The 15896-nt window shown below is 48.2% G+C and overlaps 1 protein-coding gene across 1 annotated transcript; it reads left to right on the forward strand.

Moving 5' to 3' along the window:
* The first annotated feature begins 823 nt into the window (after positions 1–823).
* Positions 824–15674, forward strand: ACTR1A (actin related protein 1A). Its single transcript, XM_027738622.2, has 11 exons — positions 824–960; positions 6690–6754; positions 7632–7707; positions 8409–8534; positions 9230–9354; positions 9669–9885; positions 10801–10893; positions 11619–11793; positions 12654–12715; positions 13087–13127; positions 13514–15674. Exons 1-11 carry the CDS (start codon positions 913–915, stop codon positions 13614–13616), a joined length of 1131 nt encoding a protein of 376 aa, XP_027594423.1. The 5' UTR covers positions 824–912; the 3' UTR covers positions 13617–15674.
* The last annotated feature ends 222 nt before the right edge of the window (positions 15675–15896 follow it).

Genomic DNA, 15896 nt, shown 5'->3' on the forward strand with positions numbered 1-15896 from the left:
CTCTTGGGAATGGTCCTGTACAGGGCCAGGAGTTGAACTCGACGATGCTTGTGGGTTCCTTCCAAGTTGGCCTATTCTGTAATTCTGTGATTGTCTGCTTGGGCTAAAGGCAGGAACGACAGGAGAAAAGTCCATATCTGCAGGAGAGATGTGGGACAGGACAGGTGAGTTCTGAATCAGCCTTCAGGTGCACTCACTGACATGGAAGTTCATTTTAATTAATTTCAAGACCTCACGTTTCAGTCATCGATCATTTCAAGTGCTTTTAGAACATGTAGCCAATGGAAAACAAGAGGAAACACATTGTTCACCACCAAAATACCTGTGATGTGTATCCTTTATGCCAGCACTTCTTTTGTGGTTGCCGTGCCTCAAAAATGCAGAGAAACAGGCATTTCTCGGAAGCAACAGATGTGTTAGGACCAGCAATTTGTAGAGATAATCCCATGAAATGATGAGACAATAAAACACTTTCCTTAGTCATAGATGCCCTCTCCAGAAGTTGATGGGATCACCTTTTTCTCCCTTCTTATTAGAAAAAATTAGCGTGCAAAAATCTATTAGGTGGAAACCCGCCAATTGTGATGTAGCGTTTTTGGTGGAAGTGCCCAGTTCCCCCTTGGACCGCAACATCCACCGGTTTCCCGGCCGTGGATGTGTCCGAAGCACTTCCTTTTTCAGAACTCCGCCTCCCGGCGCGCCCCTCTCCCGGCGCCGGACTACAACGCCCGGCATGCTCCGCGACAGGAATGTCGCCTCACCGAGCGTCACTTTGCGCCGGACTACAACTCCCGGCAGGCGCCGCGGCCGCGGGAATACATCACCCAGGCGGCGCCGCGCCCCCGCTCCGCGCATGCGCCGCCGAGGGCTGGGCTGTTGCTCCCTGACGGGCGGCTGCGGCGGGTCCTCGCCATGGAGTCCTACGACGTGATAGCAAACCAGCCCGTCGTGATAGACAACGTGAGTGCAGCCGCCCGCGCGTCACGGGAGGGGGGGGCTTTCTTCTTTCTGTTCCTCTGCCTCTTCGTTTCTCTTGTTCCTTTTGGTCTGTTTAAGTTCTTTTTTTTTTTGTTTGTTTTTATTTTTTTTTTCTCTATCTTCTTACATTCTTGTGTTGTTTGTTTTTTTTGTTTTTCCCGGGGAGGGCCCGCAATCCCTTTGTCATCGGGGCTTGCCGCGCCCCGCCCGCCGCCTCCCCCCCCCCGGCCGGCCCGGCCGCCGCCTCTGGCCCTCGCAGAGCGCCGCACGGCGTCCTCGGGGGGCGGGGCCGCCGCGCCTCGGCGCGCCGCGATTGGCTGGGGCGGCTGCCACTCACCCGCGGCGGGGGCCGCTGCCCCGCGTTGGGGGGCGCAGCCCCCGCCACCGCCGGGCTACCACTGGCGGGGAGGGGCGGCGCGCCCCCATTGGCTGCGGCGGCTGTCAGTCAGCGGGGCGACCCGCTGGTACCTGCTGGAGCGGGGCGGGACCGCCGCGGCAGCACCTGCGCTCATTGGCAGTGGGGGCTGTCAGTCACGCGGGGCTGCCCCGGCCCCGCCCCGCCGCTCTTTGTGCCGGGGGGACAATGGGGGTGCTCGGCCAGGCTGTGGCCGCACTCCCGGCGTGCTCTGCGGCGGGATATGGCCGGGGGTCCAGCGGGCTCCTGTCAGGCCTTGGGTGGACCCCCACGCGCTCTGGGGGTCCCCGCTCCTCCCGCGGCCCGTGCGGGGCGTGGAGCCCTGCATCCAGGTCCCCATCACAGCCCCAGCGGAGGGGAATACACCCCCAGTACTGCACTTCCTCCAGTGCATCCAGCACGGCGGTCACAGCAAGGGAGTGCCGCTCCCAAGGCCTGGATTTCCGTGCTCCTGAAGGATCTGCTCCCAGCACAGATTGCATCAGCTGTAGTTTGACAGCGTGGTGTGGTGTTGCAGATGGCTGCTCCAAGCTGATGATACTGCTCAGCACAAAGCAGACATGCACCTGTGTGGGCAATAGCTCGGCTGGAGATGAATGACAGTGATTCCATGCCTGGTACTTCTGGGTCCAGTTCTGATTTGCCTCATCCAAGCTGGCCTCCCAGGAGGAAGGACCATCCAGGAAAGGGTGGGAGGGCGTATCTTGGAGGGAACCTCCTCCAATGTAGTGAGTCACAAATCCATGCTCCTCCCTTCTGACCTCTACTGCCAGGGATTCAGATTTTGTTGTTTTGAAGGGTCAGTATTGTGCTCCGTTCTTTCTCCAAAAGCTTAATTTCTGCTGAATCTTTTTGCTGTATGACATGTGGATCTGCTAGCCTGACACTTCTCAATTTATTGCTTTATGTCCCCATAAAGTGAGTGATTGTAGGTGTTCTCAGATCAAGCCAGTTATTCTTCTGACGCCTTCTTTATTATTGATCCCAGTTTCCTCTCTACGCATTGAGCTCTCTGATACAGTTTTGGCGTTGTTTCTTTCCCTGGAATCACAACAGAGAGATTTAGGTTAGACACTGAAGGAAACGCATTGAGCTCTCTGATACAGTTTTGGCGTTGTTTCTTTCCCTGGAATCACAACAGAGAGATTTAGGTTAGACACTGAAGGAAAGCATCTAATGGAAAATGAGATTAAGCAGTATAATTGACCATGTTGAGGAAAACATGTATCTCCTTTATTGAGGATATTAAAGAGTGTGTTAGGTTGATTTTTCTTAGAAATGACTGGAGCAGCACCGATCCTGCTGTGTTGTCGAGTGATTAGCTGACCATTAAAGTTATTTCTTGGCCTTCTGGTGCTGTGAGGATGAGTTTGTGGAGCTACGGTCACACAGTAACAGCCTGTATCTAATTTCAGCATGTCCGCTTACTTAGCACAATGATTGCCACCCCTGCATCAGAGCTGAAGAAGGGCTCATGTGCCAGCAGCTGACTCTGTGTCTTTTCTCATTTTATCAGCTGGTCTTATAAAAGCCAATTCTTCCTCTTGCCTCTCTGATAAGCGAGCTCCCTCCCTTCCCCTCCCTGCACAAGCAGTAGAATGGAGCAGTTGTTGTGACATCTGCCTCAAACACTTGCAGGCCGTGGGCAGAGGGGCCTCGTGGTGACTCTGCATTTTTGGTACTCTTTGGAGTTCAGGCAGGATGGGAAGTGGAGCTGCACAGAGCAGGTACTGCCGTTCCCACGGCTGTTCCATTGCTGCTTTTCCTCAGAGAGGTGTGTGTGGCAGGGTAGGAAGGGGTAAATGAGATAGTGAGCCGGTGAACGAGCTCGACCCCCTCTAGTCCCGGCTGTGCTCTAGTATCTGTGTGTTCCAAAAGGCCATTAAAGGATGTAGCTAAAAACTCAACAAGGATTTTTTCCCTTCCCTTTACCAAACAGTGCTCTGGTTTTCAGCAGGGAGAGTTTTGTAATGTAACAGTGAGAGGTTGGAGCTGTACCTCAGCACAACCTTAATGCTCTTCATTGTCTAATTCTTGAGAGTTGTGTTCGTCTTGCAGTCCCAGAAGCTCTCTCTGTGTGATTTGGGAGCCCTGCTGAACCTTATGCACATGTAGATAGTTCAAAGGTGGCCTTAGAAAGCGCAGATTCCTTGACCTCTGTGAAATTATCCCTCGTTTCATAAAAAGAGGATAAAATTTGGCTTTATAGTCTAAGTGGTGGCATTTAAGCGGCTGAGCTGTCAGTAAGGGCTGTTGTGTCTTTGGTTTGTTCTTGATCTTACAAAATCTGTATCTAATAAAAGAGTTCTATGACAATATAAATGTGCACTCTCCGTAGAAAGTGCTATGCAGCAGATTGACTCTTGGTGATTTCTGTTTAAATTCATGCATCAAGATGAATGTATCCATAAACTGACTGGCTACAGAGCCAGAGGATGAGGCATGTTCAGTTACTTCATGGTACTCACAAGAATTTTCCATGAATTTATCTTCCTTGACCTTTACATTTTACATTTAGTTTTTCTTCTTTTATTCTTTTGCTCATATTAAAGTAAAAAAATAAATAGTAAAAAATTGGATGAAAGCTCAGGCAGGATAGTTACTGGTGGAAGCATATAAACTTGTAAATTTTCTTTTAAGTTCTAGTAAATCAGAGTTTGTAGCAGAAGGGAAGATGCATGGGTTTTTTCTTATCTGAAACAAAAATGGAAAAACAGGTCTTTAAACTTTCTGAATCAGGGTTATTTCAAAATTTAAATGTTTTCTTCATATTGTGTAGGAATCTCAAACAGGTCTATAATAAACACATTTACTCAGTGCACTCGTATCTGCAAAGAAGTAAAACGTTTTCAAGAAAAATTGAATAGGTCAGAAAGTGCTGTCAGGTCTTTGTAGTGTGGAGATAGCAAACAGCTGTGCTTGGTTTATTCCCAGGCACTTGGAAGCACAACTGTGTTGAAGCCCCATCGTACCACATTCAAAGCAGTCACTTGTTTTTGACTCCAAGTAGGAGTTCTGAACTACCGGCACATTCAGTTAACTTTGAACTTCAGTATGTAAATCTTAAAATACATAACTTGCTGGGAATCTCAGCAGGACGTGCTGGGTAATTTTTGGTCCAGCATAAGGAAGTTTTAATCTCTAAATTAAAATAGGAGCATCATTGTTCTCCTGAAACCAGTTCCCAGCAGCAGACTGTGCTGGCAGCAAGATCAGTCATTATCTTGAATAAAATATTCAAGAAGTGCAATATTCTGATGTGGTTAAGTTATTGCATTCAGCTTGTTTGCTCTGAGACTCGACAAAGTATGGTACTCTTTCCCAGGTAGAGAGTTGTTTATAAGCTGTGATAAGAAAAATGAAAGCAGTGGTTTTGTTTTATTCCTTGCTTCACTTTGAAGGGAGTAGCCAGAAGAGAGTCTGTCTCAGGGGAACTCTTTTTAACACTTTACAGGCCAGTTTGACACTGGTATCAGTTAGTACAGACCTTGGGATGCAACTGGAGCTGAGTCCCTCTTGCCAAGAGGGAGCAGTCCTGCCCAGATGCCGGCTTGAGTGTGCTCCTGGAGCCAGTTTGGGTGCAGGTGTTTATCAAGAGACGAGATTTCAAGCAATCTACCTTCCATATGCTTTATAACTAGCTAGGTCTGGTCTGCAGAGTGTTCCTGACACTCATCTCCTACAGATGTGTCCTGGCAAACCTGACTCTGGCGGTTTCAAGGCAGGAGCGCCCTGGCTCATGTGACAGAGCACACATGGCTCCGTGCAGAGCCCGGCTTCCCGGCTGAAAATGCTGATGGAAGTAGCTTGGCAAGAAGGCGCTGGACTGTGAACAGGAGAGGCTGGGGACACCCCACATTCCTTTCTGCTGAGCCTGCTCTGGCTGGTAACCTCTGGCACTGGGATGGCGGAACCGCTGCAGCCAGGGCTTGACTTGCAGAGCCCTGAGCAACTCATGTGGCCTCAGCCTCCTGACCCACGCAGAGGTGGTGAGAAGCAGAAAGCTACAGAGGAGCTGTGTTACCACTCATTTTAAAATGCTCTGAGGCAGCCAAAATGTCTTTTTTTGGCCTCAAAAACAGAGCAGTCCTGCTGCAGAATCCTTGAGAGTGAACAGGCACTTCACAGGTCACAGCTTTCAGTGCAAACTCACACACTTTGCTCCCAGTATGGGGTAAAGCAGAATTGCTTCTCTTTCTGCAGAAGAGCTTGCTGCCATGGTAGTCTGGGATTAACAGTGAAATGGCTTATCCGAGGAGATCCTATGAAAATCTGCTCCTTACCAAACTTGGGTGTTCCTGCAAGCTGCTCATTGTTTCAAGATGTCATTCCCTTGTGCAGGGAGAGGAAATGGAGGAGGGGAAGGAGTCAGCACAGATCCAAGTTGATGATGGGGTTTCCAGGGTGCTTCCGGACAGGGACGGGAGCTGCAGGGCCAGATGCCTGGCACTGACTCCCTGCCAGGGCCTCGCTGTGGCTGGTTTTACCCACTGTGTTTGCTGCTTTGAATGTTGTAGAAGGCTCTTTGGATTTGTGCCTTACTGACTGCCATACCTCATCTCTTTTTCCTTATTCCTTTTGAACAAGCCATATTCCATCAGCTGCATTTCCTACCTCCAGCCTTTTCCTTTGCAGTCTGACCAACACCTTTGTCCTTTCCAGACACCAGGCTGGTTGGTTTCCAGTGTCTTTTCTAACCACATTTCTGTGGCCTGCCTCCTTAGTACCACTTGATCTTCTTTTCCATAGTCTCCACTCAAACTGTTTCCCACAGTCCTTTCCTGCTCCCTTCTCTGACTTTATCCACCTTCCCTCCATCCTTTCCAAATTTACTTCTGAGAGGCCTGTAGCCATCATCCTCCCAATACCCCCTGAAGCTGGCAGGGTTCAGTTGCACTTCCCTGGCTTTCTGGAGTACTCTCCTCCACCCAGAGAGTATCTGAGATTGATAGAAAACTGTGGAGCATAGATTCAGCCTCCTGTGTTTCTCACAGTAGCACTGGGTAGAAGGATACTGGTCTGTACAGAGCAGTGTCTGGGTGTGCTCATGGAGCAGTGCCAGGGCCCAGGTGATTGTGCTGATATTGTGTGATGTGTTGCTGCCTGTCACCCCCCTCCAGTGGCCAAGCTGCCACTTCCCATCCCCAACCCTGCCCAAAGAGTCAGTCCCTAGGGAGCTTTATTCCAAGTAGAAAGGAAGGGATCTGGCAGTGCTGATGTACTTTGCTACTCCTCTAAACTTATGAGGATGATGGAGTGAATGATAAGCTCATGCATTTGTCTCTTGCTCCCACAGGGCTCGGGTGTGATTAAAGCAGGTTTTGCAGGCGATCAAATACCAAAATACTGCTTTCCCAACTAGTAAGTATTCTACTGGTCTTGGTAAGTTCTTAGTACTGTGTACCAATTTTCTGATACATAGAGTGGAAGAATGGTCCAGTTTTGTAATTGGAGAAATGAATTATTCTTTTCTGCCTGCTGCAAAGAAGCATCAGCGAGAGGAGATCTCTGCTGTTAAGTACTTTGAGATTTTTGGGGGGGGACACACACCATAAAAGATGACATCACTTTGTCAGGTTCAACACACAACCAAACCTGTAGGGTTCTTTAGACTGTAGACATAAGGAAAAGGACCTGGAAAAAGTCAGAGCTGGGATGAGAGGTGTGAAGACCTCTATATTTCTTTGGTGGTCCAGTATCTTGATTCCTGACAGACTTCCTTGGAAGTTTTCTGAGAGTTTTGCCAGGATGAAGACTGCAGGATCAAGAACTCTAATTAGTCACTGGCTTTTATTTTCAGTGGAGTAGATTTTTAATGAGTAATTTTTAGTTTGTTTTCTAAGCAGTGTGATCTGTAGGAGGTGGTGGGGTATGGGACCAGAAATGTCTAATCTCAGAAGCCTGCCTGAGATCAGGCAGTTCCATGTGGATCTGTCAGCTCAGACAATTGCTCAGTCTAGCCATTGGAACAGGTAAATCCTGAGTCATCAACGAAAATGTGGCCAGACTCAGATGGCTTGTGTCCCACCAATTCTAAACTCTCTACAATCTGTTCTCTTCACCTCTGATTCTGAGATTAGCTTTGAGCAAACCTGGGTTTATCTGCACCTGGTAGTGCCCCCAGACCCACCCATTGCTTTAGAGAGTGTGGTTAGGACAAAGAGGAACACAGAGTACATAATGCTTTGGTGCATCTGAGCCCTCCGTAGAAACATTTATACTCTTGTCTCTGTTCCAGTGTGGGCAGACCAAAGCACGTTCGTGTTATGGCTGGTGCTTTAGAAGGGGACATTTTCATTGGTCCAAAGGCAGAGGTAAGAACACCTGTACACTCTACTTCTCCATATATCTCTGTATGATGCTGTAAGGAGGGGTTGTGGTTCCATGGTATCAGTGTTAGACCTGAAGAACAGAACAGATTGTCACTTCTAAGTGTGTCCAAGGTGAAGTGGGAAGCTTCATGAAATTCTTGTGCCAATCTGCTGACCACAGACCTCGTTCCCAAGACCTTCTATATCTGTCTTTTTTTTTTTTTCTAGGCTACTTCTAGGTCTGTATCATTACATCCCCATCTTTTTGACTGGGAACTTTAGAAATGGACCCTACTTGATTGCCTTTATCTCCTTGGTGTGGACACAAAGCTTGCTTTCCACAGTTCTGTTTCTGTCAGCACATAGTCATACGGTCTCACACTTCTTGTGAGCCCTCTGAACTGCATTCCCCAGTACCACCATTTGATAGGTGTCTGTGTGTTGGCTTGAAAAGTGTTAGGATGGAATGTGCTCTGCAAATGTCAGACTTTTCTACTTGGTATAAAAAGGCCTTGTCCGATCTTGTGAATACTTCTCTGGGAGAGATGTTTGTGATTAATTTTCAGGTTTTTCCCTGTATGATAGAGATAAGTTATTTTGTAGTGGAATGCAAACTCAAGTTGGTCTGACATTAAATCATAGTCACAGGGCTCAGAAATGTGACTGAGTTTCTTGATGTTCTCTTGTCCTTTCTGTTTGCTCAGGAGCACAGAGGTCTCCTTGCGATCCGATACCCGATGGAGCATGGCATAGTGAAGGACTGGAATGACATGGAGCGCATCTGGCAGTATGTGTATTCTAAAGACCAGCTTCAGACGTTCTCAGAGGAGGTGAGAGACCTCATTATGTAACGGCACACGTGTCATTCAGTGCATATGTAACACCAGGAGCCTTGGAACTCTGGGACTTTTCCTTTGCCCTTCTCTCTAAATGTGTGTCTGTCATTAAATTAGGTTCTTTCACCTCTCAGGCGATGCTGCACAAGAAGTTCCAAGCAGAATTCCTCTCCTGATATGATGTTCTGGCCTGACTGAAAATCTACCTTTCACATTTTCTATTCACACTCTCTAATGATTGTGCTCTAGGCCAAGTGCTTCTAACCTTTCCTGTTCTGCCTGCACATCAGGCATATCCACTCAGCAGTGACATGATTTTGTATAAGTGGAGTAGGAATATTTCTGTCTGCTCGTACTAAGACCATGTGCCTTCACCCTTTCTTAGGGTCTGTGTATTTCGGCTAATCTGACTGACTTCTGCCACTGAGAGTCTTGTTCGTCCGTCATGGGGCAGAGTTACTCACAGAGTATGATTCCTAGCGCTTCTTAATTAGACCAGAACCCTGCTGGTCTTCCAACCTAATCGAGATTATTCACAGTCTAATACAGCTCAGTAGCTGAAATGATTCCTTTCTACTTGTCCTCTTGCACCAGTGGTTCCAAAAGTGAATAAATAAGCAGAAATTTTCAGGACACACCCCTAGCTGCCTCCTGGTTATTGCAGCACAACTCCTCCTTCTCTTTGCCAGCATCCTGTGCTGCTGACGGAAGCCCCCCTAAACCCGCGCAAGAACAGAGAGCGTGCTGCTGAGGTGTTTTTTGAGACCTTCAATGTGCCAGCACTGTTCATCTCCATGCAAGCTGTGCTTAGCCTGTAAGTGTCTTTCGTCTTCGATTTGTATTTGTGGAATGTTGCTGTGAAATCCATTCTTTCACAAACCAAAAAAAACCCGTAGAAGATCTCACTGATGTCTGACTTGTCCCCTTTTCATGTAAGAACTGAAACTCAGTTTCTGTAATGAAGAGTTTTCGGGAATTTGCTGAACTGTGATGAGACCTCAGTTTTTGATGGTTTTTTTAGCCTCTGTTCATGTGAAATCTCTGCTCCCTGAGTTGAGTGTGGATGTGCTGCGTGCTTGGGCTCACTTTGAGTTGCTTGTTCTGACTTGACTCTTTGTCCCTGTGTAGCTACGCGACCGGGAGGACCACAGGAGTGGTGCTGGACTCCGGGGATGGCGTTACTCACGCGGTTCCCATCTACGAAGGCTTTGCCATGCCCCACTCCATCATGCGGATTGACATCGCTGGCCGCGATGTCTCACGCTTCCTGCGCCTCTATCTCCGGAAGGAAGGCTATGACTTCCATACCACCTCTGAGTTTGAGATTGTCAAGACCATCAAGGAGGTGATGCCCTGTCTTGTTTCTCTTTATCCAAGCGGGTATTTCTTCTCAAGGGAAGTTGTGGCTTGTGGAATCTGGCGGGAAGTGCCAGCCTACTGAGCTCTGCACCTAACTCCATTATCTACCTGGGGGAGTCTAGGGTCACTAAGATGATTAAAGGACTGGAACATCTGTTGTATGTAGAAAGGATGAGAGAGCTTGGACTGTTGAACCATGAGAAGAGATGGTTGGGGAGTGTCTCATCAATGTATATAAATGTCTGAAGGGAGGCTGCAGAGAAAACAGAGCCAGGCTCGTTTCAGTGATGTCCAGTAATAGGACAAGATGCACAAACTGAAGCACAGGAGGTTCTGTCTGAACATAAACTTTTTTAGTGTGAGGGTAATCAAGTGCTGGCACAGGTTGTCCAGAGGGTTGTGGAGTCTCCATCCTTTGTGATGTTAAAAAGCCACCTGGATGTGGTCCCAGACAGCCAGCTGTAGGGGACCTTTCTTGAACAAGGTGACTGGACAGGATGACCTGCAGATGTCCCTTGCAACCTCAGCCATCCTGTATTCTGGGTGAGTTATAGTCAAGGTCACATTAATCACTATTGAGGGGCTGTTAACATGAAGGTGAAGATGGGCTGGTGGTTTAGAATCCATTTTGCGTTTATCTGTGCTGCAGTTTCTCTGGGTTTGATGTCTTTCACTAGCGTTTGTTTACCCTTCAGGGCAAGGGTCTGCAAAATCTGTGGCAGGTAGGGACCACGACTGGGATATTGCAAGGTATTTTACCTGATGTCAGTTCTTCGACACAAAATACTGTTAAAATTGGTCTCCCCAAAGGGATACATGGATTTTGATTATTAGTGAGAAAAATATTTTACCAGAGGTATATGGGTTATCATCTCCCTCTCCCTGACTGTTTCCTCTCCAGCGTGCCTGCTACCTGTCAATAAACCCGCAGAAGGATGAGACTCTGGAGACTGAGAAGGCTCAGTACTATCTGCCAGATGGAAGCACTATTGAGGTTTGTAAGGACCACCCTGGAGAATTCCTCATGTGAAGCACAGGGTTTCCAGAGCAGCCTTCTACCTAGTGATGGGAAATTTCATGTGGTGTTAGGTGGCAGGGGATAACTTTAAAAGACCAGAACTCATCCTGGGCTGTTGAACTGGACACTAGAATTTTTAGGGAAAGAAAACATTATGAGAAACCTTAACAACTTCTGGAAGTCCTGGGTAAGGATGCAGCATGACCATGAGCTGTTTGAGTGCAGGCTCTGATCTAGCAAAACTTTATGCAGATCATTTGTGGAGTGTGGGTGGTTGTCAGCTCACTAAATTCAGCAGTGGTTTTATTTGTGGCTTTTGCCCTGCCTAGAATTGTTTTCTGTGCAGGAACAGTTGCTTTGATTAGTGAGTTAGGAATATTCCTCAGAAGACTGAGCCCACTATAGAATAGTTGAAGGAGAGGAAATACAGGTCTTACCTCCAGTACCAGGGCTGGATTTGCTCCCTTTTTGTTAGTGACCTACTGTATAGAGCTCAGCAAGCTTCTTTGTCTCTTTCATCTACAGAATGCAAATGGTGCCCTTTGTAGGAGCAGTATTGGCATTCACTTGGGTTCTAGTGATGCAGCATGAATGTCCAGGAGACTTCATTACTCTGAAGTTTCACCTAAGAAAGGCAGGCCCAACTGTAGGCAGTGAACAGCCACATTACTCTCTTCCCTCTGTGCTAACTTCTCTTGCAGATTGGCCCTGCCCGTTTCCGAGCCCCAGAGCTCCTATTCCGGCCAGACCTGATAGGGGAGGAATGTGAAGGACTCCATGAAGTGCTTGTTTTTGCCATTCAAAAGTCAGACATGGACCTGAGGCGAACGCTGTTCTCCAACATTGTGCTGTCTGGAGGATCCACGCTTTTCAAAGGTTCCTGCCTCTTCTCTTTCTGTGGGCTGTGCCATACATGATCTCTTGCTTTCTTCTCATGTGAAACTGGGAAGATAACCCAGATCACCCAACTTGACCTGTGGGGTGAGGACTGTGGGAACTCTGCTCTCTTGGGGCAGTTACTGCCTGATTTTTCTGAGTCCTCATCACAGTCTTCTGGGTATGCTAGACACCTCTGCCCTCACACATCACTTCCTGGACTTAAGAGCTTTTATTGTTTTCTTCAACGTTTCTGCCTGTGTCAGGACTGAATAGCTGTGTTCATTCCTTTTGCTGTAGCTCACGATATTTGAGGCCAGGTACCTGAAAGGCTCTTGCATCTCCTAAGGTTCCTTTAGGTCTGTAGTGTGTGAAAGAGTCCAACAGTCCTGGTCCTGCATGAAGTGTCGGCTTTGTGTGTGCAGAAAGGTTTCTACCCATCCCCTCAGGGCTCAGCTGGTACTCACTGACCTGAAGATAACCCTCTGCTAGAACTCATCAGTCTGTTATCCACAGGTTGACATCTCCAAATAGGTCCTGGTCTTCCCATTCAACCCCCTGTAAAAATGGGCTGTACAGAGGAGGAATGCCTAGGGAAGGAAGAGGTCCTAGCTAAAAACCTGGTTTGCTTGACTCAAGTTGCTGCTGAGGGAGAGCCTGTTGTGCCAGTGTTTGACATCTCAGTGAGACAAAATCCCATTCTCTCACTGGCTGTGTTATGTGCCTCCCCAAACTTAGTCTCTCTGTAAGATCTGGAGTGGGATATTTGAACAGGGCTACACAGGACATGTCCACGTTGTTAGTGGATGGAATCTGGGATTTTGCTGAGGTGCTCACATTACACATTTTGTCTTGTGTAGGCTTTGGTGACAGGCTGTTGAGTGAAGTGAAGAAACTAGCTCCGAAGGACGTCAAAATAAGGGTAGGAGCAATCTCTTGTGTTTAACACTTACTACCTGTGTTGTTCTGTGACCTTGAAAGAACCTTGTTGAGAGTGCAGCTGCCATTTGCTTCAAACCAGAAATGACTTGACTGGGACAGCCCACCAATTTGCTGTTGTGATGAAAACCAGTTTGGTTTCATCTCTGAGTAGATGGCTTCTCTGACAACATGACCCCTGTCCAGGATCCTGGACCACAATGGCTGTTTTGGGGGGACTGCCCAGGTGTCTTTCTGTTGGGAGAGATCATATCTGTGTTTGCCAGGCGTTAGCTGGAGCGAAGTAGGGGCAGTGGGTCAGGGAGAGTAGACTGGAGCTCAGGAAGGTACTGACTGATTCTCTCTTTCTCCCAGATATCGGCTCCTCAGGAGAGATTGTATTCCACATGGATTGGGTATGTACTGCACAGCAACATGTCTTGCTGTGGGAGGGGACTGGGGAGAGGCAGCCCATTGTCTCCGATGCTGTTGTCCCTCCTGGTGCTGTGTGTCAGGAGGGTTTTGTTGCTCAGCTGGGTGATTCTCAGTGTGTTCCTGGAGCAGCAGTCAGCAGGTCGTGTGGGAGGGGGCAGCTAGTGCCAGGCTCTGTAGTGCCAGCACGTTTGCCGATAGAAGGAGAGGGAGTGACGGCAGAGAGCGTTTCTGTCACAGGTAACTGTGAGCCTCAGCACCTTTCTCACATGGGCAAGTGTCATGATAGAAACAGTCCATCTCTGCAGAGATATGATGAGAGTGCCCCCAAAGTTTTCCTCTAACCCATAGCATGCCTGTCTCTCCCCAGTGGCTCTATCCTGGCCTCTCTGGACACCTTTAAGAAAATGTGGGTTTCGAAAAAGGAATATGAAGAAGATGGAGCTCGTGCCATCCACCGAAAAACCTTCTAGCCCTGGGACCTGTCCTCAGTCTCCTCCGAAGACTCACTTAAACTCGCTTTTCTGAGTCTGAGTGTCTGAGAGCTGCCTGTGTGTGTGTGTGTGCGCCAGCATGCCCCGATGTCACTGAGCAAAGACGACAGCAGCAGGAGGGTTGTATTAGTACTACTAACTTTTTTATTTTATTTTTTTTTGTTGTTTTTTTTTTTTTTTTTCTAATGGAAAGGAGAAAGTACCAATCTGAATTTCTCCAGGACGGCCCATTCCTTTTTCATGTCAGTCCTTTATTTTCCGTATCACAGTCACATCTGTCACTGTAAAACAAACAAGCAAAAACAAAGGGAACAGCTCATAGAAACTGCCTGGCAAGCCAGAAGGGAGCCAACCACTGCAGACTGCTCGTGCAGGCTTTAGTCAGCCTAACTGCAATGCCTGGATTGTCTGGAAACACACAGCTGAGACCCCATAGCTACTTCCTTCTTTAGCAGTGTCTTCTCCATCAGTAGGTTTTTGAAATTGTTTTTAATATATTTTTTATTAAGAGAAAGCACATTCTCAACAGTTAAGCCCATTTGCCCCCACTGTTTTTGGTGTGTGAGTGCGTGTATGCGTGTGTAACTTCTTAGCCTGATGTGGGGTCTGCACCACAGCTGGAGAAGTTGGCGATAGGACTTAGTTTGTATTGCATGGAGTAGAACAAAGCAAATCTAATCAGCTATCGTTGTACTAGACGGTTATTCTCTCGTATCTTGTTTTAAATACCTTTTCTCCTCTGGAAGCAAGTGCCCCGGAATGGGCGTGAAGGCACTTGTGTGTTCCCCCTCAACCTGCCAAGATTTACAGTGCTGACTTCTCGTGTTCTTTGTAAGAGTTGAGGCTGTTTCCCTCCTTCCTGCCATGTCAGGGCAAAGGGAGCATGTATTCACAGCCAGGCATAACTCTTGTGTACTTTATCCATTCTGGGGCAAAATAATAATTGGGAAGGTGCATTGTAATGTAAAAATTGTTTTATTTATTGAAATGTCTGAGGTTATCTCAAATACTGACCACAGCACCTGGGAATTATGCTTTGGGTCTTCTTTAAACACCTGTCACCCAGGTGTTCGATGTTCGCACTGCGCACCGCACACACGCTTAGCGGAACGGCCAGCCCTGCACCACCCCCCCTCGCTGTTCTCTAGGAGTGAACCAAAGGAGAGGACAATTAGCTCCACCAGGAGGTTGGTGTGAGTGGCAGGTTTGTGAGCAGGAAGCTGTCCTTCTGCTGCACTGCGGTGCCTTTCTGCTCACCTGGTGACTGCTTTGCTTCTACTGCTCTAACAGCCATGGGCAGCCTGCAGACCCGCTTGTGTTGGGGCATGCCACTGTTTCCCCTTTAGGTTTTTCTTGTGCATTATTCGGTGCTCTTCCCCCCCCCCCCTTGTTACTTTTCTGCAGAACCTGGCAGTAGCAGTGGAGCGGGAGTTGCTTGGTGGCAGTTCCTTTCTGTTCATCACCAAACATCACCTTGGGGTCACTCCTGGGCACAGAAATAGCGTAAGAGCTGGAGGACTGCCACAGGGGTGAGGGTAAAGCCCCAGCTGAGACGAATGTAAGCAGCAAGTGGTTGCCACTGCAGGAACAACATTCTTGGGGCTCACCAGTGGGCTCAGAGAGGCTGTAGGCAGGCAGTTGTGGTGATCTTTCCCAGCTGAGGCCAGGCTGCTTGTTCACCTACCCCCATCAGAGCAGACTGTTTTTTAAGCAAGAATCATCAGTGCTCAGCCTTCTGCTGGAAAATCAGTTCCATTCTTGCTGGTTTGCTGCAGCACACAGAGGGGAGGCAGCAAACCCCTCTCGATTCCATGACTATGTGCGCCAGGCAGTGTCAGTGCTCTCCATCCCCCCCAGCCCCTCTGCTGGCCTTGCAGCAGCAATGCTCCATTTTGTAACCTGCAGTGACTGGACAGAACGGTGCTGTATCCGGTCTAGCGTGCGTTTGGTCTTGCCTGACTGTTCCCTCGCACACTGTCCAAACCATGTTGCCTGGTGGTGCCCAGCATACTTAAATAAAATCATTCATATACAACCCTCAAGCCTCCTGACCTCATGTTCCCACATTTGCAATTTTAAGGAGGTAATAACTTGTGTTCTTCTCTTGCCTGTGCAGAATTGTTGCTGGCCAGACTCTGCAAGGAGACACCATCTCTGGTCCAGGACTGCATTCCTGGCCTGGCTTTTGAGCTGAGTTAGAAGCTTCCTGGGCTGCAGCTGTAGTGTCCAAAGCTGCTCTCCCTCCTCTGCAACCATTAT

Source organism: Pipra filicauda, unplaced genomic scaffold, assembly GCF_003945595.2.
Source record: "Pipra filicauda isolate LSUMZ 115617 unplaced genomic scaffold, ASM394559v2 scaffold85_size2586006_pilon, whole genome shotgun sequence".
NCBI classification, from domain to species: Eukaryota; Metazoa; Chordata; class Aves; order Passeriformes; family Pipridae; genus Pipra; species Pipra filicauda.